General features: G+C 44.6%; 1 protein-coding gene across 6 annotated transcripts in view; it reads left to right on the top strand.

Moving 5' to 3' along the window:
- The window catches only part of agrn (agrin), a 534,989-nt gene that overhangs the window by 440,818 nt on the left and 69,370 nt on the right, over positions 1-24,801 (top strand). For all 6 annotated transcript variants that reach the window (XM_063033167.1, XM_063033166.1, XM_063033165.1 and 3 more), the window contains 6 exons: positions 2,382-2,487; positions 10,408-10,791; positions 15,784-15,915; positions 17,258-17,385; positions 20,168-20,282; positions 21,340-21,459. In XM_063033167.1, coding sequence (XP_062889237.1) covers positions 2,382-2,487; positions 10,408-10,791; positions 15,784-15,915; positions 17,258-17,385; positions 20,168-20,282; positions 21,340-21,459 — 985 coding nt within the window. The remainder of the gene's footprint in view (positions 1-2,381; positions 2,488-10,407; positions 10,792-15,783; positions 15,916-17,257; positions 17,386-20,167; positions 20,283-21,339; positions 21,460-24,801) is intronic.

Below are 24,801 nucleotides of genomic sequence, written 5' to 3'. Positions count from 1 at the left end.
CCTCCCACAGTCCAGAGATGTACCAGTTGGTCATTGTGATTTGCTCCCGTGATCAAGTGAGGGTTAAATCGGGGGCTGCTGGGCGGGGCGGAAGGGCCCGTTCCACACAGTATCTCAACCAACCAATCAATAAAAAAGAAAAGGAGATTAGCGTTATTTGTCACCAGTACACAGAAGCATCGAAACATACAGTGGAATGCATCGTTTTGCATCAACAAGCAGCACAGTCCAAGGATGTGCTGGGGGCAGCCCACAAGCGTTGTCACACTTCCGGCACCAACATAACGTGCCCACAACTTAAGCATCATTAACCTGTACCTCTTCAGAATGTGGGAGCACCCGGAGGAAACCCACGCGGTCACAGGGAGAACGTACAAACTCCTTACAGACAGTGGCGGGATTTGAAATCTTCTGACCGGTCATTGGTGCTGCAAAGTGTCAGGCTAACTGCTAGTGGATATCCAACAAGTTTTCAGACTCGATATTGACTAAATTCTATCACTAGGAGCAATATTTTACATTGAATATATGTAAACTATCAAAAATTCCTTGAAAGTGGCATGGCAAGTAGATAGGAGCTTTTGGCATATCGCCCTGCATAAATCAGAGGAATGAGTGCAAGAGTTGGGAGGCTGTGTTGAAGTTGTAGAAGAAGGAAGTGCGAGGTCCCAGAAAGACAAGTCAAATATTTTCTTTTAAACACATGAGATTCTGCAGATCATACACACAAGAGGCTCTGCAGGTGTTGGAAATCCAGAGCAATACATAAAAATGCTGGAGGAACTGAGCAGGTCAGGCAGCATCTATGGAGGGGAATAAACAGTCGATGTTTCAGGCCGACACTCTTCATCAGGACTGGAAAGGAAGCGGAAAGAAGCCAGAACATGACTGGGGGGAGGTGAAAGTGTACAGACTGGCAGGTGAGAGAGGTGAGACCAGCTGAGGAGGAAAGTGGGTGGGTGAGGAGGAGGAATGAAGTGAGAAGCTGGATGGTAATAGGTGGAAGAAGTAAAGGACTGAAGAAGGAATCTGATAGGAGAGTGGACCATAGGAGCAAGGGAAAGAAGGAGGGGCACCAGAAGACAGTGATAGGAGAATAAAGAATTATATTAAAATAAGGTTAGAAGTGGGGTGGCAGGATGGGGATACGTCTCTACCAAAGAAAGTGTAAGGCACTCTTTCCCTCCACTGGCCTGCAGGTCACCCTTGGGCAAGGTGTAGCACCTGCTTAAACCCCCGATAAGGGTGATGTGAATCCATGGGAGCAGGCGGTGGATGGTCGTACGAGCAGCCGGTGCACATCACAAGTCTTGGTTATGTGACCTCTGACGCCAGGCTGACAGTCTCTGAAGAGTATTGATAATGGCTGGGGAGAGGGAGTCACCTGTCTTGTAAGGAGTACAGATATGGAATAAATGTACAAAGATACATAAATAACAGCGTGTGTTTACAATGTAAACAGCTTTGTAAAAAGTGGTTTAAAGTATTTATTGTGCAGTGATGGGAGTAATAGATAAGGCGGGGGGGGGTGAGATACAAGAATGGTTACTCAGATTAACTGCCCAGAAGAAGAAACTTTAAAAATGGCGCTATATTTTTGTTTTGTTAGCTTTTTGCAGTTTCCAGAAGTGAGCTTTTGGAAAAGGCAGTTTGCATGGTGGGTTACATCCCCAGTGATTTTTCCTTCCGCCGCCTTTGTCCTGGATGCATACAAGTCCTGCAGTGCAGGGAGTGGTAGTACAACCATTCGAGACGAGTATGATGTTCTCTGTAGGGATTGTCTGTTGGTGGGTCCTCAGGTCACTGTAGAGGCTGATCTGGGATCCACATACTCTGGTGCAGTGAGGGCGAGAGTAAGTGGTGGCTGTGGTTAGTGGTCGGGTCTTTTAGTTGTTCAGTCTCTCCTCCAGGTGTATCTGTTGAGTCCGATCTCTTCAATGTCTGTGTTGTGTCGTGAACTTAGCCCAGTGGGAGAGCGTGTACGTCACATGTATGAGGTCCTGGGTTCGGTCCCCAGCAGCTCCACACTGATGATGACTATGAGTGATGGTAGACTGCAGCCTTCTCTGCTCGCCTGACAGCTCACTGTAGTTTTCGTACACTGTGAGAGGATGTTACACCAAACCAGAGGGTAATGTGAGGATGCTGTCCACGATGGCAGTGCAAACCTGGTGTAACTAGATTTTAAAGATAGAGGCATCAACTGATAGGAGTCAGAGACGGACAGATGGATGGAGTTGGTGTACGAGTAATTCTTACCTGGTTCGATTTCAGAGCATAGCACGGGGGCTGAAAGCCATTTCCCTGGTCCAGCATTGTTCTCTGATGTTTTGGGATATAATTCTGGCAATGATAACCTTCACCTCCTTCCACATTGTCAGGTCTGCGGCTCTGATGGAGTAACCTATGCAAATGAGTGCCAGCTCAAAACCATCGCGTGTCGCCAGGGTACAGCGATCACCATCGCACACCAGGGGCCATGTCAAGGTAAGGACGCTGACGGAGCAGTGTACTGGAGTATTGTGTTGTAACAGGTCTGGGTTAGGAGCAGTGTGAGGTGTGATACTCTGGATGGTTGCCTTAAATATGTGGAGTGTTTTCTTACTGAATCTCCCACCCCAGTGGCACAGGCAAAGCTGAAAAGCAACTGTGTCACAATGGGGCTGTGGTTGGATGACAAATTCAGGATTGTGTAATGTCATTTCCAGTACACAAGTGTAAAGGAGAACAAAATACTTGTTACTCTGGATCTGCTGCAGCACAGAAATCACAATAAGATAAAGATCAGAATTTAAAGAACACTAAGATAAGGAACACAATAATACTATAAAAGTACAATAAATATAAATACATTAGAGAACGTATACACACAGATTAATTGTATGTCCATAAGGTGACACTAGTCACAGGAGTGTCTGTACATAAGGTGACTCCGACAGGAAATGATAAAGTAGTGATGATTGGGATGTGGAGGGGTGGGTGGAGGTGTTGGATACAGAGCGAAGCCACCAGGAAGGAGATTATAAATTCATTTATTTCTGGTCACATGCACTGAGATATTGTCACAGTCTGTGAATGGACTCAAATTCAGATTCAGTAAAAAAGCCACGTTACTTACACACACACACACGCTCAGCCGCCAACCTTCTACAGATTGGGGATTTGCAGGCATTGGGCCTTTGACTTGAACAGCGGACTGACGGAGATTTGCAGACTCGGGGTTCTGGCAATTGGGCCTCGGCTTCTGGATGTCTAAGCGGCCATCGGCTTCAGTCTTCAAGATCAACCCAGGACTCACCGATGACGACGAACGAGGAGCCTGGATTATAACCCAAATTCCAAGTCTCAAAGTCTGGCCTTGCCGATGACCAAACCTGAACACGAGGCCTCAAACTCCAATTTAGGAATTAATTTAAGATGGACACTTATACTCAAACATTTTGCCAACTGCCTTGCAAATTTTCCTCCAGGGAGGTTTTGTTGGTTTCACAGTTATTTCCTTGGCTGTTTTGAACAAAACATCTTCAAACACCATTGAGCACACGTAGAAGAGGTGCTGCCTCAAGAAAGTAGCATCTTTCATCAAGGACCCTCACCTTACAGCCCATGCTCTCTTCTCACTATTGCCGTCAGTTAGGAGGTAGAGGAGCCTTAGGTCCCACACCACCCCGTTCAGGAACAGTTTCAAACCATCAGGCTCCTGAACCAGCATGGATAACTTCACTCACCTCAACACAGGACGGGCTCCACAACCTATGGACTCACCTTCAAGAAGTCTGCAACTCATCTTCTCAGTATTATTTATTGACTATATTTATTTGCAGAGTTTGTCTTCTTTTGCACATTGGTTGTTTGTCAGTCTTTGTTTATGTATAGTTCTTTGTAAATTCTAATGCATTTTTTAATTTTCCTGTAAATAAGAACCATAAGACACAGGAGCAGGATTAGGCCATCTGGCCCATCCAGACTGCTCTGCCTTTCATCATGGCTGATAGATTTTCCTCTCAGCCCCAATCTCCTGCCATCCCTTCATGCCCTGACCAATCAAGAAGCTATTAACCTCTGTGTTAAATATACGTGAAGACTTGGCCTCCACAGCTGCCTGCGGCAATGAATTCCACAGGTATCTGCTAGAAAATGAATCTCCAAGTAGTATATGGTAACATGTACTCAGCAGTCACTTTATTAGGTAAATCCTTCTAGTACTGGGTAAGTAATGGGCTTGCTGTGTCCCGTAATCTTCAAGGTTCGACATGTTTTGCATTCAGAGATGGTGTTCTGCACACCACTGTTGTAACGTGTGGTTATTTTAGTTACTGTCAGCTTCCTGTCAGCTTAAACCAGTCTGGCCATTCTCCTTTGACCTCTCTCATTAACAAAGCATTTTTGCCCACAGAACTGCCTCTCACTGGATGTTTTGTTTTTTGATTTTGCACCGTTCTCTGTTAAGTCTATAGACTGTTGTGCGTGAAATTCCCCGGACATCAGCAGTTTTTGAGATACTTAAACCACCCTGTCTGGCACCAGAATTATCTCACGGTCAGAGTCACTTGGACCACATTTCTTCCCCATTCTGATATTTGGTCTGAATAACAATTGAACCTCTTGACCATTTTTGGATGCTTTTATGCATTGAGTTGCTGTCACCTGATTGGCTGATTAGATATTTGCATTAACGAGCAGGTGTACCTAATAAAGTGGCCAATGAGTGTATATGTATGTTAATAATAAACTTACTTTGAACATCTGTTGAACTATTTAGGAAGTGGTGTGTTGGACATTGCTGGGGAAAATACATAGTGGTTTCCATAGCGGCTCGTTGGCCTTCTCATGGCTGTGAATGGAGGGATGTCATTTCCTCTCCCTTTCCTCTGAGAACTTTCATGCTAAATGAATCACATCTGGTCCTGCTCACTGAGGGGATTGAAAATAGGAACACACTCTGAGGCTGAAATGTGTCCGAGTTCGAAAACATTCCTGGACATGTCAGCGGAAGTTCATGCACTCTGCAACAGTCATCAGAAACACAAAATGCACATTCGGGAATGCGTTCCCAGCAAGGAATATCTTACGCAGATGTTCCTTCACGAATGTTTATTTTTTAAGCGGCAGTTGATCCCCGATGTCTCCCACTTCTCCAGGCTGCCTTTTGTGTCGCAGACACGACCTGCTGTGGATAGAATCATCACTCTTAAGTTCCACGCACGTACCGCTAACTGATGCGGGAAACCATGGCCTCTTGTCACTTTTTAGCTTCTATGTCATCTAAAATGTATTTTGCTGTTAAGAAACTGGATTTCTTCCTTGGACTATGTCATTGTATTCATAGACACACGAGGTTCTGCAGGTGCTGGAAATCCTCAGCAACACACACAAAATGCTGAGAGAATTCAGCAAGTAAATATATTATCACAGTACAAGTGTATTTATTAACCGAAGTATGTAGAAGCCAGTATGCACTTTCTTGTAGGCGTTTAAAGGAAATTAAAGAAATACAATAGTATTTGCGAAAAGCTATACATAAACATAAATACGTAAACAAAGACCGACAAACAACCAATGTGCAAAAGAAGACAAATTGTGCAAATAAAAAGTGATGCTGAGAACAAGAGTTATTTTCCAGCAGAATAAGCTGAGACCCCCCCATCCTCAGCCCGAAATATTAACTGGTTATTGGAAGTCAAGAAAGACACGATACTTGTTGCCTTACAATCGTTTTGTTGAGTGCTAGTAGAACAAAGGGAATTGGAAATGGGGAGAAGCAGAGGTCCAGAAGGGGAAAGGGAAGAAGAAGCAAAGAATAAAGACGGTGGGGCAACATGTTTGGCCCCTCTTATACCCTGTAACTTACTACCTGTTATGTTGCTGGTGCTTCGGGCAGCAATGAAGGTCCTCCATCTTTATAGCCCATAGATAAGAGACATTCCATTCAAATTTGTAGATAAGAGTTAACCAATCAGATGGCCCCTATGCAACTAATGTAATGTCAAGAAGCTTCCAGAAAGAGATATGATTGTAACCACCAGTGGACTCACTGAATCATTGTATATACGTTCTGTGACCACTAAGGAACATACATGCACGGTGGATTGCGGTTAATTAGGGCAGCCACCACTGCTTATTTGGGACAACTCTTAAAGAACAAAAAGCTGTGATTCCCTTCATTTATTTTTATACAGTAATTTGGGGCAGGAACATTTTATGTCACAAGTGTACCTTGTGGCCATTACCATGCTTAGAGCAAACATTTTTTAAATAGTATCACTTGCGTGTTTGTATTCAAAAAGTAGTGATTTTTGTCACATAGTTAAGTAATAAACAGTAAGACAATTTTGAACTGTTTTTCTCACTGTGGTTTCAAGCTTGCAGGTTTGGAGATGCCACAAATAGCCAGAAGTGAATGGCTGTATGATTGTCTTCAAAAAGCAGTGATTTTTGTCACTGACAGTTGGCAAGATACAAACAGTGGGACAATTTAGAATTGTTTGCAGTTTCAAACAATCAGGCTTGGAGGTGCCAGAAACAGCCAAGAATGAAAATGATGTGATTCCACTACTTCAACAAGTTAGGAACCAACTAGTCAACCAAAAGAACAGAGCAGTGTGGTGGTTGTCTGTCATATCTGACGATGAGAGTGAAACTCCAATCTCTTGACCTCGGAACTCCAGGTCCAGTGGTACAATAGTCATCACAATTGGGGTCTTCCTTGGTTACAGTGGACAACCATAACTCCTGTGCCTTATCTTCGCTTTCCTTGGAGTGTTGTAGTACCACCTTTTTGGCGGTTGGATCTCTCTGTAGATCTCATCCACCCAGTCTGCTGGAGCTGACTTCACTTGCCAGGACATGCTTGTCCTTATCTCACTGGGGTATGAGGTTCTCCGGCTACCCCCATCTGGATTAACCCGCTTTTCAAAACAGCGTGCTGGGGTGCGGCCACTGTCCTGTGCGAACTGTTAACTTGGAGCCACAAGTGAGAGCTGAGTGTCTGGTGGGGACGAAAGGTGGATGAGCTGCCCCAGAATGGACACAACAAGCCCCTTTAAGAGAGCTACAACCCCTCCCTGGACACCCCGTACTTGACAGCGTACACTGGGGGAATTCCTCCGTCAAGAGCTATTGGGAACTAATACCCGGTTTTATAGCACTGTAGTACTATTAGCAGTGTTCTAGTTTGTTCTGTACTTCATTTAAATACATAATTTGTTACTCAGTTAAACAGTAGATTGTCCTTTTTATACCTTTTTAATTATTTCCATGAAACTTCAGTTAATTGGGGCAGCTGCTTAATGTATTGGTCCTGATGTCTCCCAGTTAACGGGAATCCACTGTATACGGGTAATTACATAAAATACTAGCAGGCATAAATTGTTAAACTGTAAAGAAAATAGCAATTATACAGTCTAATCTAACTAAGTCGAACAGGTTTTGTGGACTTTCAACTCCTGTATTGCTGGCCTGAGGTCGCGAACCTTCCTGCTTCTGCAGTACATTTTGTGTTAGCAGCAGCAAGTGAACTAACAGGTGGTTCAGGGAGGTCCTTTCCCTGTTCTCAAAACCCTTAGGAGAGTTGGTGGCCATGTCACTGTTGTATATGAGCACAATTAGGCCATTTGGCCTGTCGAGTCTGCTCCGCCATTTCATCATGGCTGATCTATTATCCCTCTGAACCCCATTTTCCTCCCTTCTGCCCATTACCTTTGACACCCTAACTCATCAAGAACCGAAAAACTTCTGCTTTAAATATACCCAGTGACGTGGGACCCACAACCATTTGTAGCAATGTATTCCACAGATTTACCACCCTCTGGCTAAAGAAATTCCTCCTCATTTCTGTTCTGAATAGACATCCTTCTATTCTGAGGCTGTGCCCTCTGGTCCTAGACTCCGCCACTATAGGAAACACCCTCTCCACTCTATCCAGACCTTTCGATATTCAATAGGTTTCATTGCAATCCCCTCATTCTTCTAAACTCCAGTGAGCACAGGCCCAGAGCATCAAATGCTCCTCATTCAATAACCCTTTTTTCTCATGGAATCATTCTGGTGAACCTTCTCCGGACTTTCTGCAATGCCAACACATCCTTTCTTAGATAAAAGGCCCAAAACTGCACACAAATCTCCAAGTGGGGTCAGAACAAACAATGCCTTATACAGCCTCAGCGTTACACCCTTGCTGAGGCTCCTGTTGGCACCATAATCCTCCTGAAATGAATGCTGACATTGCATTTGCCTTCCTTACCACCGACTCAGCCTGCAGTCTCCAATATTTTCCCATCCTGTATGATCCCATTTTGCCTGGATATCATCTGCTCCTGTGTACCTCGGATTCCGATTCAGATTTACTTATCACATGTACATCGAAACATACAGTGAAATGCATCATTTGCATTAACAACCAACACACCCAAGGATGTGCTGGGGGCAGCCCACAAAAATCACCACAGGTTCCAGCACCAACAATGTATTCCCACCTTTGCCTATTGGAGGTTCCCAAACACTGCATTATAATTCAAGGTCTCTTCTTGGTTCAGGGCCTGATGAGAGGTCTCAACCCAAGATGTAGAACATCCATTTCCTTTCATAGACGTTGTCCCACCCGCTGAAGTCCTTCAGCATTCCGTGTTGTTGATGAATTCTATGATCTTTCTCAGGGACTAAACTGAGCTGCCTCAACTTGCTGTATTATCCACGGGTTTGTGTCTGGTCTGAGAGGTAGCAGAGTAGTGTAGCACTTAGTGCAATGGCTTTATATCGTCAGTGATCGAGGGTTATCATGCTATTTTGGCACCAGAAGCATGACAATACTTTCAGGCTGCCCGCAGCACACCCCCGGACTGTGTTGGTTTAGAGCAGCGTGGCAGCAAAGTACTTTACAGAGCCAGTAACCCAGCTTCCGTTCCTGCCACCAGCTGTTCTCCTTGAGACCGCGGGGTTTTCCTACGGGTCTTCCGGTTTCCTCCCACATTCCAAGGACGTGTGCTGGTAAGTTAATTTGTCACACACGGGTGTAATTGGCTCGTTGGGCCAGAAAGGCCTGTTTACTGTGCTGTGTTTCTAAATAAAATAAAACACTCAATGGTCCAATTACACTGTTACAAAACACCCCGGGGTCACCGTGACAGAGGGGCCAGCCTGTTCCAGTTGAACACTGCTATTTGTTGGGAACATCAGCAAGGAAGATGAAGGTCGCTTTGGCAGTGCACATGCCTGTCTTCTCGCTGTCCTGGGACCTTTTACATGGGCTGATGACTGGTCGTGTAATATCCCAAAATGATTAGGAACCATCTGCTCTTCTGTACTGCATATACTGTACTCCGCTTTAAATGCTTGGTTTCAGAGAGTTTATTAATGTTAGGAGATTTGTGCTTGCAGAAGTTAAGCGTTGCATCTGATAAAATTCCAAAACAGAACTCTGTGAAATCATGATTTAAATACTTATTGCTGTTTTAAAATGGGTTGCAAATATGGAGCTAGAGTCAAAGTTGAGATTCTCATGTGGATTAGAAAAGATATCTTTTGTTGAGTGAGCTTGGGCTTTTCTCTTTCGCGTGAAGGAGGATGAGAGGTGACTTGACAGAGGTGTACAGGATGAGTAGAAACATAGAACCACTGACATTTACCCAGACAGAAATAGCTGATATGAAGCAGCATCATTTGAAGGTGTTTGGGGAAGATGTCAGAGGAACAGAAGGCTTTTTTTACACGGAGGGTGGTTGGTGCCGGGGTGGTTGTAGAGGCAGATACATGAGGGACATTGCAAAGACTCTTAGATAGCACTTTCATGATAAAAAAAACATGTTGGAGGGAAGGGTTTGATTGATTTAGATTTAGAATAAGTTAAAAGGTCAGCACAACATCATGGCTGAAGGGCCTGTGTGTTGTATGTTCTGTATTAATTGTCATATGTGCAAGTACGTGCATGCACAGGTGCATTAAAATATTATACACAACAGTATCATGTGCCGTAGCATCAGAGACACAACATTCCCAAGAAAAAACTGCATAATTTATAACAAGGGAACAGAATTAGAACAAAAGAGTCCATTGTAGGGCAAGATGCTGCTTGACTGAGGTGGTGATTAGAGTTGTGCCGCTTGGTTCAAACACCAAGTTGTTGAAGGGAAGTGGCTGTTCCTGAACCTGGTGGTGTGGGTCTTCAGGCTTCTGTACCTCCTTCCCAAAGGTAGCTGCAAGAAGAGGGCATGGCCTGGATGGTGGAGATCTTTGTTGATGGATGTTGCCTTCTTGAGGCAGCCCTCTTGTGGATTCTACCAATGGTGGGAATCTTTGATAGTAGATGTTGCCTTCTCGAGGACCTGATATTTCGAGTGTACCTTAACGTTTTGTGTTTGCTTTCCTGAGCATACCTCTGTTGTTAATGGAAACCATCTTATCTCCCAACAGGTACTCCATCAAGGCTGACCCCCACAGCCTCCAGCAATAACGGGCTAACAACCAAATGGTCAAAGTCATCCCCATCACCTCTCCCACCTACAATACACAAAGAGGTCGTTCCGTACGTTCGAGTGGGGAAGCAAAGTGTAACGCATCTTGAAGCAGAGCCTCCCTCCCTTACCTTCACACAAACCACAATAAGACCACTGGACCAAGCCAAGATCTCCACAGTTACCGGAGGCCCTGTCGTCACTGGCTACCCAGCCACTGCCCCGCCTGCGAAGTCACTCCTGCCATCCGAGCCACCTGACCTGTCGGGCAGTGGGGACTTCAGCGGGGACACCGATCTGGAAGCGAGCGGTGACGTGGAGGCGAGTGGAGGAGAGCCTCTGGGTAATGTGATTTGATTTCCTTTAGTGCAATAAGTCACCAATTCAAGGGAGTCCTTGCACATAATGTTGGAGTATGTTCCGCCATTATTGATGTACAGATATGTGAGGGTTAACCTCTGGAGCCAGTATTGTACCTCCTCCAACAGAAAGGCTAATTGGTTTGGTGTTGGGAAAAACATTACAGCAGCAGGCCCAACCAGCCCTCACCACCCAATTACACCCATGTGACCAATTAACGTGTTAACCGATACACCTTCGGACTGTGGGAGGAAACCAGAGCACCTGGAGGAAATCCACGTGGTCACGGGGAGAACGTACAAACTCCTTACAGACAGTGGCGGGAGTTGAACCCTGGTCGGTGGGGCTGTAAAAGTGTTATGCTAACCACTACCCTGCTGCTGCTGTGGGATTTAACTGCAAACGCCAGATGAAATTCCACTTACGAAGAGTGCAATGCCTGAGAATTATTCCGGACAATGAGTTAATAACTACCATGAGACCATGAGATATACTTTACGAGCGGACTTAGGCCGTTCAGCCCATTAAGTCTGCTCTGCCTTTCCATTGCGGTTGATATTTTTTCTCTCACTTTGTCAGAATCAGAATCTGCTTTATTGTCACTAATATAAATTGTGAAATGTGCTGTTTTCTGTTTTCTGGGATCCCAGCTCCTTACTTCATCCCATTTCCCCAGCCAGCCTACCTTCCCCCTCACCTGGTCTCACCTATCACCTATATCCTTCCCCTCCCTCACCTGCCTTCTATTCTGGCCCCCTTCCTTTCCAGTCCTGCTGAAGGGTCTTGGCCTGAAACGGCGACAGTTTATTCCCCTCCATAGATGCTGCCTACTTGCTAAGTTCCTCCAGCATCTTGTGTGTGTTGTTCCTCCAGCATGTTTTGTCTATACATTCTCCCCATGACCACATGAGTTTCAACTGTGTGCTATGGTTTCCTCCCACATTCCAAAGAGGTGTGGGTTAAGGTTAGTAAGTTGTGGGCACGCTACAATGGTATGGCGACACTTGCGGGGGCCCCCACCACATCGCTAATGATGATGCTCCGAGTTGTGTTTCAACACTCCTCAGGGTTCGACCTTCTGCTGTTACTGTTATACCGCAGGAATTGCATTTTATGCTTTATTTTCAACTCATTCTGTCAAGTTCAGCAGCAATCATTCAAAGTAAATTGATTATCAAAGTACACATATGTCACTGTATACAATCCAGAGATTCGTTTTCTTGTGGGCATTCACAGTAAATAGAACTGAACACAATAGAAAAAGTGCAAAAACAAGACAGGTAAAAAAAACCTGCGTGCAAAAGACAATGAATTAATATAAAAGAGAAGAAACAAAATAATAATAACAATAAAATAAACAAGTAATAAATATTGAGAGCATGAGTTGTACAGTACTTCAAGCTGAGCCTGTAGGTTGTAGAATCAGTTCAATGTTGAGGTGAGTGAAGTTATCCACACTGGTTTAGGAGCCTGATGTTTGATGGTTCTTTCCCTGGTGATGTGAGTCCTAAGGCTCCTGTACCTCCTAACCAATGATAGCATTGAGAAGAAAACATGGAGGGGGTCATGCATGAAAGTACCCTAATGTGAATCGAACAAGTAATGTAACACTGATTAATGACAATCACAGTAAAGTCCATCACAGGTAAGCCCTCCCAACCATTGAGCACATCTACATGAAACACTGTCACAGGAAAGCAGCATCCACCACACAGGATGTGCTCTCTTCTCGTTACTGCCATCAGGAAGAAGGTACAAGAGCTTTGGGACCCGCACCAACAGGTTCAGGGACAATTACTACCCTTTAACCATCAAGCTTTTGAACCACACTGCTTTCTGCGTTCTCCACACTCATTTATCTCCCATTCCCACAGACTTGCCACCCACTTGGGTGTGTTCTGCTTTTCTGCACCATTCTCTGTAAACTTTGGAGTGCGTTGTGAGTAAAAATCCCAGGAGATTAGCCGTTTCTGAGATACTCAGACCACCCCATCTGGCGCCAACAATCATTGCATGGTCAAAGTCACTTAGATCACATAACTTCCCCAGTCCGATGTTTGGTCTGAACAACAACCAAACCTATTGTCCATGTCAGCATGCTTTTGTGCAATGGGTTGCTGCCACATGATTGACTGGTTAGATGTTTGCATTACAAGCAGGTGTACCTAATAAAGAGGCCTCTGAGTATAATTTACCAATATTGCAAGATCAAATAAATGAATGCAGATAGTTGCGTTTGGTATCAGGTGACTTCAAAACATTCCCAAAGGTTGTCAGGTGTTAGTGTAATATTGGCATGTTATCTATCTGCAAGCACAGGATAGGGATTCATTTGGAATCTGATTCTTATGAAATACCCAAGATTACAGACTAAACTTGTGAATTTCAAACACTCAGTCATTTCGTTCCATTGCTCAGAAGATTGCTTTTTCTCCCACGCTGCCAGTTTGGTTAAAGATTAGCTTTTATATGGAACATTGAAATATACTGTGGAGTACGTCCTTTGCCTCAATGTTTGTGATGTACTGGGGGGCATTTCCGACACCAGCGTAGAATGCCCACATCTCACTAACCAGAACCCGTACATGTTAGGAATGTGGGAGGAAACCGTAGCACCTGGAGGAAACCCACGCATCACAGGGAGAACGTCATCTTCTTCTTCTTCTTTACCCTTAGCTCCCAGTGGAGCATAAGCCATTGATGACCTCCCGTCTCCATCGTCCAAAGTCGATGGCATGGTTGGAAGTCATCAATGGTTCTATAATCCATTGTATCCACTGTACGGGGGATTGGCCTATTTATCTTCACCAGAGCCCTGTTGGCCAGCCTTACCTATTCCCACCTCTCACAACAGGGTCGTAGGGTTGGCCTTTGAGTGGCGCAGGGAGAATGTACAGACTCCTTACAGGCGATGTTGGAATTAAGCTCTGAACTGCAGAGCACCCCGATCTGTACTGGTGTCATGCTAGTGACTGCACTTGCTTGATGTCATTAATAACTAAAAACTTTGCCATGAATATACTCAGCAATTGAACCACCTCAAAATTTTTGGACTTGAGAATTCCCAAGTGTTGATGCTCCCTAGGCAAAGGAATTTCTCCTCAACCCTGTCCTGGGTAAACCAAGCCTTTATTCCTAGACTGTGACCCCTGTTTCAGGCTGGGTGAAGCATCATCCCTTTGTCAATCCCTGTAAGAATTCCAATTAAGTCACCTCTGATTCTTGTTAACTCCAGTGATAAATACAACCAGGTCATACACAAGTAACAAAATATTTCTCAGTGTTTCTAATATTAATATATGGAAAGTATAATTAATAATTATCTACAACAACTGGCTTCAAGGTTCAACATAGAGTGATAGAACACTCCAGCACAGAAACAGGCCCTCTGGCCCATCTAGTCCATGCCAGAACTATTAATCAGCCATGTCCCACTGACTTGTGCTTGGACCATAGCCTTCCCAGCCATGTAGCTACCCAAACTTCTCTTAACTGTAGCAATCAAACCTGCATCCACCACTTGTGTTGGCAGCTCGTTCCATATCCTCACAGACCTCTGAGCGAAAAAGTTCCTCCCCCGTCATTCCCTTTAAACTTTTCATCTTTCACCCTTAACCCATGACCTTTAGTTCCAGTATGATGCAGTTGTATAAAACAGTAAAACACAGGAGCAGGATTTAGGTGATTCAGCTCATCGAGTTTGCTCTGCCTTCCATCATGGCATGATTTATTATCCCTCTCAATTTCATTCACCTGCCTTCTCCCCATAACCTCTGACACCCTTACTAATCAAAAACCTATCAACCTTCACTTGAAGTGTACCCAATGACTTGTCCTTCCAGTCGTCAGTGGCAATGAATTCCACAGACTCACTGCCCTTCAGCTAAAGAAATTCCTCCTCAAGTTGTTGGAGAGGCCACACTTGGAGTATTGTGTACATTTCTGGTTACTCTGTAATAGGACAGATGTGGTTAAACTGGAAAAAGTACAGAAAATATTTATGTGGATGTTGCCAAACTAGAGGGCCTGAGTTATAGGGAGAGGTTGGTAGGCAAGTTCTTTATACCTTGGAATGTAGGAGAATGAAGGGTGGTCTTTTAGAAATGTTTAAGAATATGAGAGGCATTGATAAGGTGCACTTGTAGCCTTCCTGCACCTAGAATAGGTGAGTCCAAAACTAGGAAATATAGGTCTAGGGTGAGAGGGGAAAGATTTCCAAGAGACCTGAGGGGCAACGGTCTCACACAGAGGGTGGTGTGTGTATGGAACGAGCTGCCAGAGGAAGTGTTGAGGCAAGTACAATAGTACTATTTAACAAACACTTGGATAGGTAGATGGAGAGATTCAGCTTGCAGGGATATGGTCTAAACCCAAAATATTAGCTCCAGTTGAGAGGGCACCATAGTCAGCATGGACCAGTTAGACCTGTGTGCTGTACGAAACTACAACTCAATGTGTTTATGGGGATTTAATTTCCTTGATGGCATGGTGGGTTAAGGACAAGAAAAGATATATACATACAGTACTGAGCAAAAGTCTTAGACACATATAAAGTGAAGATGGTTTAAAAAATAATGAAATGAAAAGTTTCCAAATAACTAAGGTTACTATAAAGGGCAGTAAATAGTGAAAAACAAAATCTAATCGATATTTGGTGAGACCTCCCTTTGCCTTTAAAGCTGCATCAATTCTCTTTGGTACATGGTCATGCAGTTTTGTAAGAAAATCAGCTGGTAAGTTGTTCCAAGCATCTTGGAGAACTTGGCACAATTCTTCTGCAGACTTTGGCTGCCTCGCCTGCTTTTGTCTCTCCAGGTAATCCCAGACAGCCTCGGTGATGTTGAGATCAGGGCTGTGAGGAGGCCAAACCATCTGAAACCATGTAAAATATTTAAGGTGTCTAAGATTTTGGACAGTACAGTAAGAAAAGCAGTCCAGAGTTTGGTTAACCTAGATTAACCTTTGTCATCCATAGTTTTCAATGACTCCTTGGCAGAAACTCCAACTTCTGGTCCAGTTGAGAGGTCTACCTGTGACAATACAGAGTTTGGCTGTTGTCCTGACGGAAAGACGCCATCTGTTGACAGTGAGGGAAGCAACTGTCCACGTAAGTGCCTTCAAGTTAGAAATTGAGGTATCAAATTTAGTTAGCATTTGAGCACGGTTTTCTCAGTGGTGTTTTTGATAAAGTCCCTTATATGTCAGTAATAATGATAATAATAATAACTTACTTCTACAGCTCTTTTCATACCAGCAATATAGTTCAAAGTGCTTTACAATGGGATAAAGTACAAACTTAAAAATAAAAGACAAAATTATGTTGGGTAAAAGCAAGGTTAAATAAATAGGTTTTGAGCTGGTGTTTAAAAATGTCAACTGAGTCTGCATCCCTTATAGTTTTAGGTATTGAATTCCACAGCTTAGGAGCGTAGTTCAAACAAGCTGACCTACCAATTTTCTTTTGAGGGAAATTGGTTGAACTTAATTGATGGGCGGAAGAAGACCTGAGAGCTCGAGTAAGGCAGATATTCTGGCTTCCACACGTAAATCTTTTGCTCTGGTGACTAAAGCATTGATTCTCTGGGGAGAAAAGCGCCCAACTTTAAGGGGTGGTATTTTCTGTCTATTTTTCACTGCTCTGGATGCTTGCATTATCTTTACACATTTGAGAGAATATTGCTGCATAAAAATAGCAGCATTCAACACATTGATAGTGTACTGGGATCAAATAGCCCCTGGTGTTCTTTTCTACAACATTTCGATGTTGTAGTGGTTTTAAATTGCATCTTGGGTAAATTATCCTCTTTCCAAATGACCTAGGAAATCAATAACCAAGACAGCTTGAAATCTACAAAAATTTTCCAAACCACAAAAGCAGAAAAATTGTTTTCCTTAATTTATAAATAGTAATTTATGGAGTTAATTACAGAGAAATGTTTGAGCAATTTCTCTTCCTCAGAATCTCCAATCAAGAACAAAAGGAAATTATAACGATATTGTCCGATTGAATGATGTGACTCAATCAGGGACGTATTCATTCTGATATGAACGCGTGGTGTCTGAATGCAAAAATGCAAAATGCATTTTAATTTCAATGTAAAAGTGAATTGCTGTAGGAGTTTTAATCTATTTATTCATTTCCATCTGTTTCTTCTCTAATAATTCTTTCTCTTTGTCTACTTAACTTCTTGCCTACCTCAATAGTTTGGAGAACTGGAACAAATATTGTGGTAACATCTGGTATTTATGCACCAAACATACATTTGCACCTATTCTGAATGTCCTATAAACTACTAATTCAAAGACGCTCATTCTACTAACCCTAAGACTGGCACTACCAACCATTCACCTTCCAGTCAGACAGTGATGCAACCATGCTTGTCATTGTGAGTCAAACTGTAGATTCATCCCAACTTCCTCTTTTTGTCTCTTTATTTTGCTTTTCATAGCTACTAAGGTATTCCAAGGTGTCCTTATTTTGGAAGAAGTAGAGGGCCAGGAACTTTTTTACACTTCAGAGATGGATGACCCGAAATCTGAACTGTTTGGTGAAACAGCAAGGAGCATTGAGAGCACTGTAAGTGATCGTCAGTTAACTGACCGTCCACAACTTGTATCTGGATGGTTAGACAGAGAAGAATTAGAGTGTACGTTCATTCATTTGTTATTTGTTTGTCTGTTTGTTTATTTATGTGGTGATACAGTGTGGAGTGGGCCCTTCCATCCCTCTGAGCCACACCATCCCACAACCCCACAACCCTGATTATTTATTTGTTGAGATACAGCATGGAATAGGCTCTTCCAGACCTTCGAGCCATGCCCCCACCCTCACACCACCACCAATTTAATCCCAGCCTAACCACAAGACAATTTGCCGTGACCAGTCAACCTACCAATCGGTACGCATTTGGACTGTGGGAGGAAACCAGAGCACCCAGAGGAAATCCACGCGGTCACAGGGAGAACGTACAAACTCCTCAGAGGCAGCAGTGGGAATTAAACCCGAGATGCTGGCGTTGTAAAGTGTTGTGCTACCGTGCCAGCCCAACCTAATCACAGGGCAATTTACAATGACCAACTAGAGTGCCTGTTATGTGTTTGGACCGCCAGAGGAAACCGGAACACTCGGAGAAAACCCATGCATTCCTTACAGAGCGGTGCCAGAATTGGACTCCAAATTCTAGAAGGCCCTGGGCTGCAACAGCGTCGCGCTAACCGTGGTGCCCAAAATTGTTCCATTTTCAGATGTAAACAGTTATTATAAACACAAGAGATTCTGCAGATGCTGGAAATGTGTACTAACACATATGAAATGCTAAACAAACTCAGCAGGTCAGGCAGCATCTACGGCAAGGGATAAACAGTCGATGTTTCAGGCTGAAACCCTTCATCAGGACTGGAAGGGAAGGAAGCCAGAATAAGGTTGGGAGTAGGGAAGGAGGACAAGCCGGCAGGTGACAGGTGAGACCAGGTGAGGGGGAAGGTGGGTGGGTGGGGAGGGCGAGGATTGAAGGAAGAAGCTGGGGGTTGATTGGTGGAAAAGGTAAAGGGCTGACGAAGGAGGAAACTGACAGGAGAGGAGAGTGGACCATGGGAGAAAGGGAAGGAGGAGGGGCACCAGGAGGAAATGATAGGCAGGTGAGGGGACGAGGGGTGCCAGTGAATGAATGTGTGATGATACTTGAGGGCGGTCCCCAGCACACCCTGGGATGTGTGGGTCAAAGTGGGGAATTGAAGAAGGGGTGGGGAAGAAGTTACTGAAGGTTAGAGAAATGGATCTTCATGCTGCCAGGTTGGAGGCGACCTAGATGGAATATGAGGAGTCATTCCTCACCCTGAGAGTGATAAGTGAGACCAGGTGACGGGGGGGGGTGGTGGGAGTGAGTGGGTTGGGAGGGGGAATGAAATAAGAAGCTGGGAGGTGATTGGTGGAAGAGGTAAAGGGCTGAAGAAGAAGGAATCTGATAGGAGAGGAGAGTTAACATAAACAATGCTTATCTTGTGTTTGCACAAAATACTGGCAGGCAGAATGGATTGGTTTAATCTGGCATTATGTTCAGCAGAGACGTTGTGGGCCGAAGGGCCAGTTCCTGTGCTGTACTGTTCTATGTTCTCATTGGTTTCTGCCTACACTGCTTTCTGCATTCTCCATGCTCATTTATCTCCCATTCCCAGCTAATCTTTTTGCTGTGCCGTGCAAGATATCGTCCCAGAGTCAGCTTGTCGGTGAGAAACAAATTGGGTATTAACGGTACTGAGTACTGGGGTTGTGGATTCATTTCTGTAGCAACCTGCTTCATTCATCTCCATTAGATCACGGTCGTGGTTGCCTTCATTCTGAATTGAAATAGACTCACTTGTCACTTTGTGGATGAGGGGCAGAGATACAACTAGTGTCATCCAGCTGAAAATAAATTAGATTTAAGGTTCAAATCAATAGGTAAAATTTCAAACACATACTTCATTTTTAACTATTTAGTGATACAGCGTGGAACAGGCCTTCCGGCCCAACACTGCCCAGCAACTTACCTATTTAATCCTGGCCTAGTCACGGGATAATTCACAATGGCTAATTAACCTACTAACTGGTATGTCTTTGGACTGTGGGAGGAAACTAGAACACCCAGAGGAAACCCACACACATGGGAAGAATGTACAAACTTTCTTATGGAGGATGCTGGAACTGAACTCTGAACTCCAACACCCTAAGCTGTAACAGTGCTGCAGTGACTGCTACATAACCATAGCACCCTAACCTGCTTTTGTGCTCCTGTGACCCCATTAGAGGCCCTCAAACACAACAGTCATCTCTTAATATTGCTCTTTGGGAATTTGGTGGCCATTTTGTAAAATACTTAAGTCTAAAATTTTCCTTTATTGTCTGGTTTGGTCCCATTCAACATTGGTTGGTGGTCAGTTGCTTCTTATGGAATGGCTGTGTGCAAAGGTCACTGCAGAAGACCAAGCTTCGAACCCAGTGGCTCACAAAACTCATAATTCCCAACCTTGCAGGTCAGGCAGCATCTATCGAGAGGAAGAAAGAGTCATCGTTTTGGGCCGAGACCCTGATGAAGGGTCAATGTTTCAGGCCGAGACCCTTCATCAGGTCTCGGCCCAAAACAGTGACTCTTTCTTCCTCTCAATAGATGCTGCCTGACCTGCTGGGTTACCTCCAGCATGTTGTTTGTGTGTTACTCTGGATTCCCAGCATCTGCAGAACCTCTGGTGTTTATGATTGGACATTTGGGTCATTGGTTACACCTGACACACATGATAAATCATTTTATTTTCAGCCAAGTGTGTGTTGTTTCTTGCGACTGATCGTTTATCCACATGCCCTACCATCTCTTCCCATCTAGCTGAATGAATTACTCGGGAACTCAAACGTCAAGAAAGATTTTAAGAGTGTCCGGGTACGTGGTCTGGGTCCCAGCAACTCTGTGCGGACTATCTTTGAAGTCCATTTCGATCCAAGTAAGTGCTAACCTATTAAGTACAAATTGAAGTTCAAGTGCAGTTTATTGAGATTTAACTATACACACATGTACCACCAAGTGAAACAACATCTCTCAGGACCAAGCTGCTCATAGTACGTATAACTCACATACATAATGGTTGAGTGAACTTGGCCTTTTCTGCTTGGAGCGACGGAGGATGAGGGGTGACCTGATAGAGGTGTATAAGATGATGAGAGGCATTGATCGTGTGGATAGTCAGAGGCTTTTTCCCCAGGGCTGAAATAGCTAACATGAGAGGGCACAGTTTTAAGGTGCTTGGAAGCAGGTACAGAAGAGATGTCAGGGGTAAGTTTTTTACGCAGAGAGTGGTGAGTGCGTGGAATGGGCTGCTGGCGATGGTGGTGGAGGCAGGTACGATAGGGTCTTTTAAGAGACTCCTGGATGGGTACATGGAACTTAGAAAAATAGAGGGCTATGGGTAACACTAGGTAATTTCTAAGGTAAGGACATGTTTGGCACAGCATTGTGGGCCAAAGGACCTGTATGGTGCTGTAGTTTTTTCTATGTTTCTATAACACATAAAGTAATATCGCCACGAATAAATTAACAAATAATAAGGTGCATGTATGATACAAGTTAAAAAATTGATAATAAAATGCTGCTGACATTTCATACGTGATGAGACCTGGATGGTGACAGGGAGTTCAGTCGTCTCACAGCCTGGGGGAAGAAGCTGTTTCCCATTTGAGGGGGGGAACAGAGCCTCACGCAGCCTCAATCTCCTCAGGAAGTGGAGACACTTCTGTGCTTTATTAACCAAAGAGGTGGTTTGAGGGAACAGGTGAGAATGTCCATTATGTGCACTCTTTAGTGTTGGTGTTTGTGTTGCGGGACTAGGTGAGAACGTCCATTATGTGCACTCCTTGGTGTTGGTGTTCATAACTCACTCCGTGGAGGAGCCATTCATGTGCAGTGAGGAGTGGGTCGAGAGTTCACCCAACTCCACCTCAAATGTAACAGTGAGGTTGTTTTCTTTCCCGCACTATGAATGTTTCGATTTATAATCTTTCCAGGAACAAGATACACTTCCCGGGATGTACAGAGGGCTTTGCTTCAGGAAGTGAAACAATCCAGGAAGAAATCTATCGTTGTGAAAAAACCAGAAGAGGACAACATCAAGATCATAGACTTTGGTAAACTAATTTCTGTGCTCGCACAGTCAGAGAGTCCATAAGACATAGGTGCAGAATTAGGCCATTCAGCCCATCGAGACTGCTCCATAATTTCATCATGGCTGATTTATTTTCCCTCTCAAGCACATTCTCTTGCCTTCTCCCCATAACCTTTGACACCCTGACGAATCAAGAACCCATCCATCTCCACTTCCAAATGGTCTAATTCTGCTTCCATGTCTTATGGTCAATGAACGAGTCTCGATGACACTCTGTGCTGAGATCTGCTTTGTAATGCTGCCCAGACTCCCTGTGAATGTCCCCCTGAAACAAATATTCGTTTTTGAAATTTGGGGTCTTTACTCTTTAATTCTGCAGAAGGATTTCCCTCCCTTTATGTATGCAAAACCTTTCAGCATCAGTGGATGCCTAAAGACGCCATGGTGGTGTAGTGGTTAGCACAACACTATTACTACTCCAGGTGTCGGAGTTCAGAGTTCAATTCTGGCGCCGTCTAAAAGGAATTTGCATGTTCTCCCCGTGAACCACATGGGTTTCCTCCAGGTGCTCCAGTTTCCTCCCACAGTCCAAAGACGTACCAGTTAGTAGGTTAATTGGTTGTAAATTGTCCCGTGATTAGGCTGGGGTTCAATGATGGGTTGCTGAGCAGTGTGACTCGTTGGGACTGAAGGGCCTGTTCTATGTTGTTTCAATCAATCAGTAAATAAATACATTCCCCTGGGCAATCTGAGTCATCTGTCCCACACAAGGGCATTGAATAAAATGCCTGGCCCTTCAATGGGGAATTTGTTCAGGCTGCCAGCTTAACTCTGGGTGCGTGGGCACCCCGAGATTTGGGCAGAGTGGGGGGGTCAATACAATTCAAGCATCTGTTAATTGCAAATCATAAGCCAAGAAAACTGTACATCGAATACTACGGCACAGTACAGGCCCTTCAGCCCAAAATATATTGTGCTGACCTTTGAACCTGATCGAAGATCAACCTAACCCTTCCCGCCTACGTATCATCCTTGTGCCTCTCTGTTCTCTCAAATGCCCCTAATGTATCTGCTGCTACCACCAGCCCAGGTAGCGTGTTCCACACTCCCACCACTCTCTGTGTAGGAGAATTTACCTCGGATATCCCCACCCCCCCATACTTCCTTCAAGTCACCTTAAAATTACGCCCCCTTGTGTTAGCATGGCTGGGTCTGTTCACTCATGTAGATGGAGGTTTCATAGTTCATTCTGTGCTAATTCTGAGCTGAACCCCTGAACCTGGAGGACCGGTGGACCACTCTTAGTCTGGCCTCTACCTTTTGACCTGTTTGCCATGGGTAACCCTACCAAGAGCCAAAGCACAAGGCCCTGACTCCAGCCAGCGTAGCTCTCCAGGTCACTGAGGCACGCAAGCCTCCCAACCATGACAAGGTTGTGGTCCTCCTTGAGGGGTGGTGGTAATGATGAGCACTATTCCCACTCACCCCCCTCCACGTTCCAATTCACTGAGCTGATCCTCTATCCCGACCATCACCCTTAAAGGTACAATGTTCTTTCCCTCCCCGCCCCCTCCCCCACATTCATCTGTGACCAAGGACTTCCAACGTCCTCCCCTGTACAGGGGAGAGGCATTTGCACACACTGTGTACCTCTCTGATCCAATTGCACTCGTTGCCACGGGTTTCACCAGCAACAGAACGAAGTGTAATGGTTAAGATTAGTTTACTATGTCACACGTATATCAAAACATCAACACTGTGAAATGTGTTGTTTATCTTTTGTCAACGACTGGCGCAATCAGAGGAAGTGATGAGGGCAGCCCGCAAGTGTTGGCACGCCCTCTGTTGCCAGTGTGGCGGCCCGCAACTCACTAACCTCAACGGTGCGTCTCTGCGACGTGGGGGGAAACTGGAGCACTCGGAAGAAACCTACGCGGTCACGGGAAGAGCGTACCAACTTCTTACGGGCAGTGGCTGGAATTGAACGCAGGTCGCAGACACTGTAAAGTGTGACACTAACCGCTGTGCTTGCACGCTGCCCGGCAGTACCATGATTGGGCCGTCCATTAGTTTAGCTTCAGACTGATGGTATTTTAACAGCTTCCGTTTTGTTTTCTGGGTGCCAAAAGAGGCTTGACTATTCCCTGTATGTGTTAAGGGCAGACTCTTACTTCTTGGGGTGATGTCTAACTAAGTCTCCCATCTCTTACCTACACACTTGGGCAAATTTGTAGCAGCTTATTGACCTGCAAGTCAATAGACAATAGGTGCAGGAGTAGGCCATTCAGCCCTTCAAGCCAGTAGCACCATTCACTGTGATCACGGCTGATCATCCACAATCAGTACCCTTTTCCTGCCTTCTCCCCATATCCCTTCACTCTGCTATCTTTAAGAGCTCTATCTAACTCTTTTTTGAAAGAATCCAGAGAATTGGCCTCCACTGCCTTCTGAGGCAGAGCATTCCAGCATTCTAAGTCTTTAGGCTCTGAGAGATTAGTTTTACTTGTCACCTGTGCATTGAAGCACACAGTGAAACGTGTCATTTGCTTCATCAACCAACACAGTCTGAGGATGTGCCGGGGGCAGCCCGCACAAGTCGCCATGTTCACCCCAATCCAACAGAGGAGAGAAGGAGTCGAGTTGATGTATCGGGGTGATGTGGTGTGGGTAGATTGAGGTCTTTCGGAAAAGGAGGAGTTCGCACTACCTGCTGTGTCACCGTGCTGACGAATGAGCAACATGGCTGAAAGATTAGGAATTAGATCAAGCCGATATTGTAATACATAGACCTGAATCCGAACCAGAATCAGGTTCAATGTCACCGTGTATGTCATGGAACTTCTTGTTTTGTGGCCCCATACATTGCAATGCATAACAAAAACTATAAATGACAATAAAAATATATTAAGTAAGAAATATATAAACTTTTCAATTAAGTAAGTCGTGCAAAAAGGGAGCAAAGAAAGTAGTGAGGTAGTGTTCGCTGGTTCAATGTCCATTCAGAAGTCAGATGGCAGAGGGGAAGAAGCTGTTCCTGAATCATTGTGTGTTTTCAGGCTTCTGTAGCCACGAGAAGAGGGCTTGTCTTGGGTGATGGGGGGGGGGGGTCCTTAATGAAGGACGTTGCCTTTTTGAGGCATCAGCTTTTGAAGGTGTCCTCGATGCTGGGGAGGCCAGTGCCCATGATGGAACGGGCTGAGTTTACAACTCTCTGCAGCTTGTCCGATTCTGTGCAGTGGCCCCTCCACACCAGACAGCGATGCAGCCAGTTGAAATGCTCTCCGCAGTCCATCTGCAGAATTGTTATTTGTATTCATTCTGTAAGTCGTGCTGATGTAATTTTTTCAGCCGATCACTTTTGTAA

The sequence above is a fragment of the Mobula hypostoma genome, chromosome 25 (genome assembly GCF_963921235.1).
Source record: "Mobula hypostoma chromosome 25, sMobHyp1.1, whole genome shotgun sequence".
Lineage (NCBI taxonomy): Eukaryota > Metazoa > Chordata > Chondrichthyes > Myliobatiformes > Myliobatidae > Mobula > Mobula hypostoma.
This window is presented reverse-complemented; position numbering and strand designations above follow the sequence as displayed.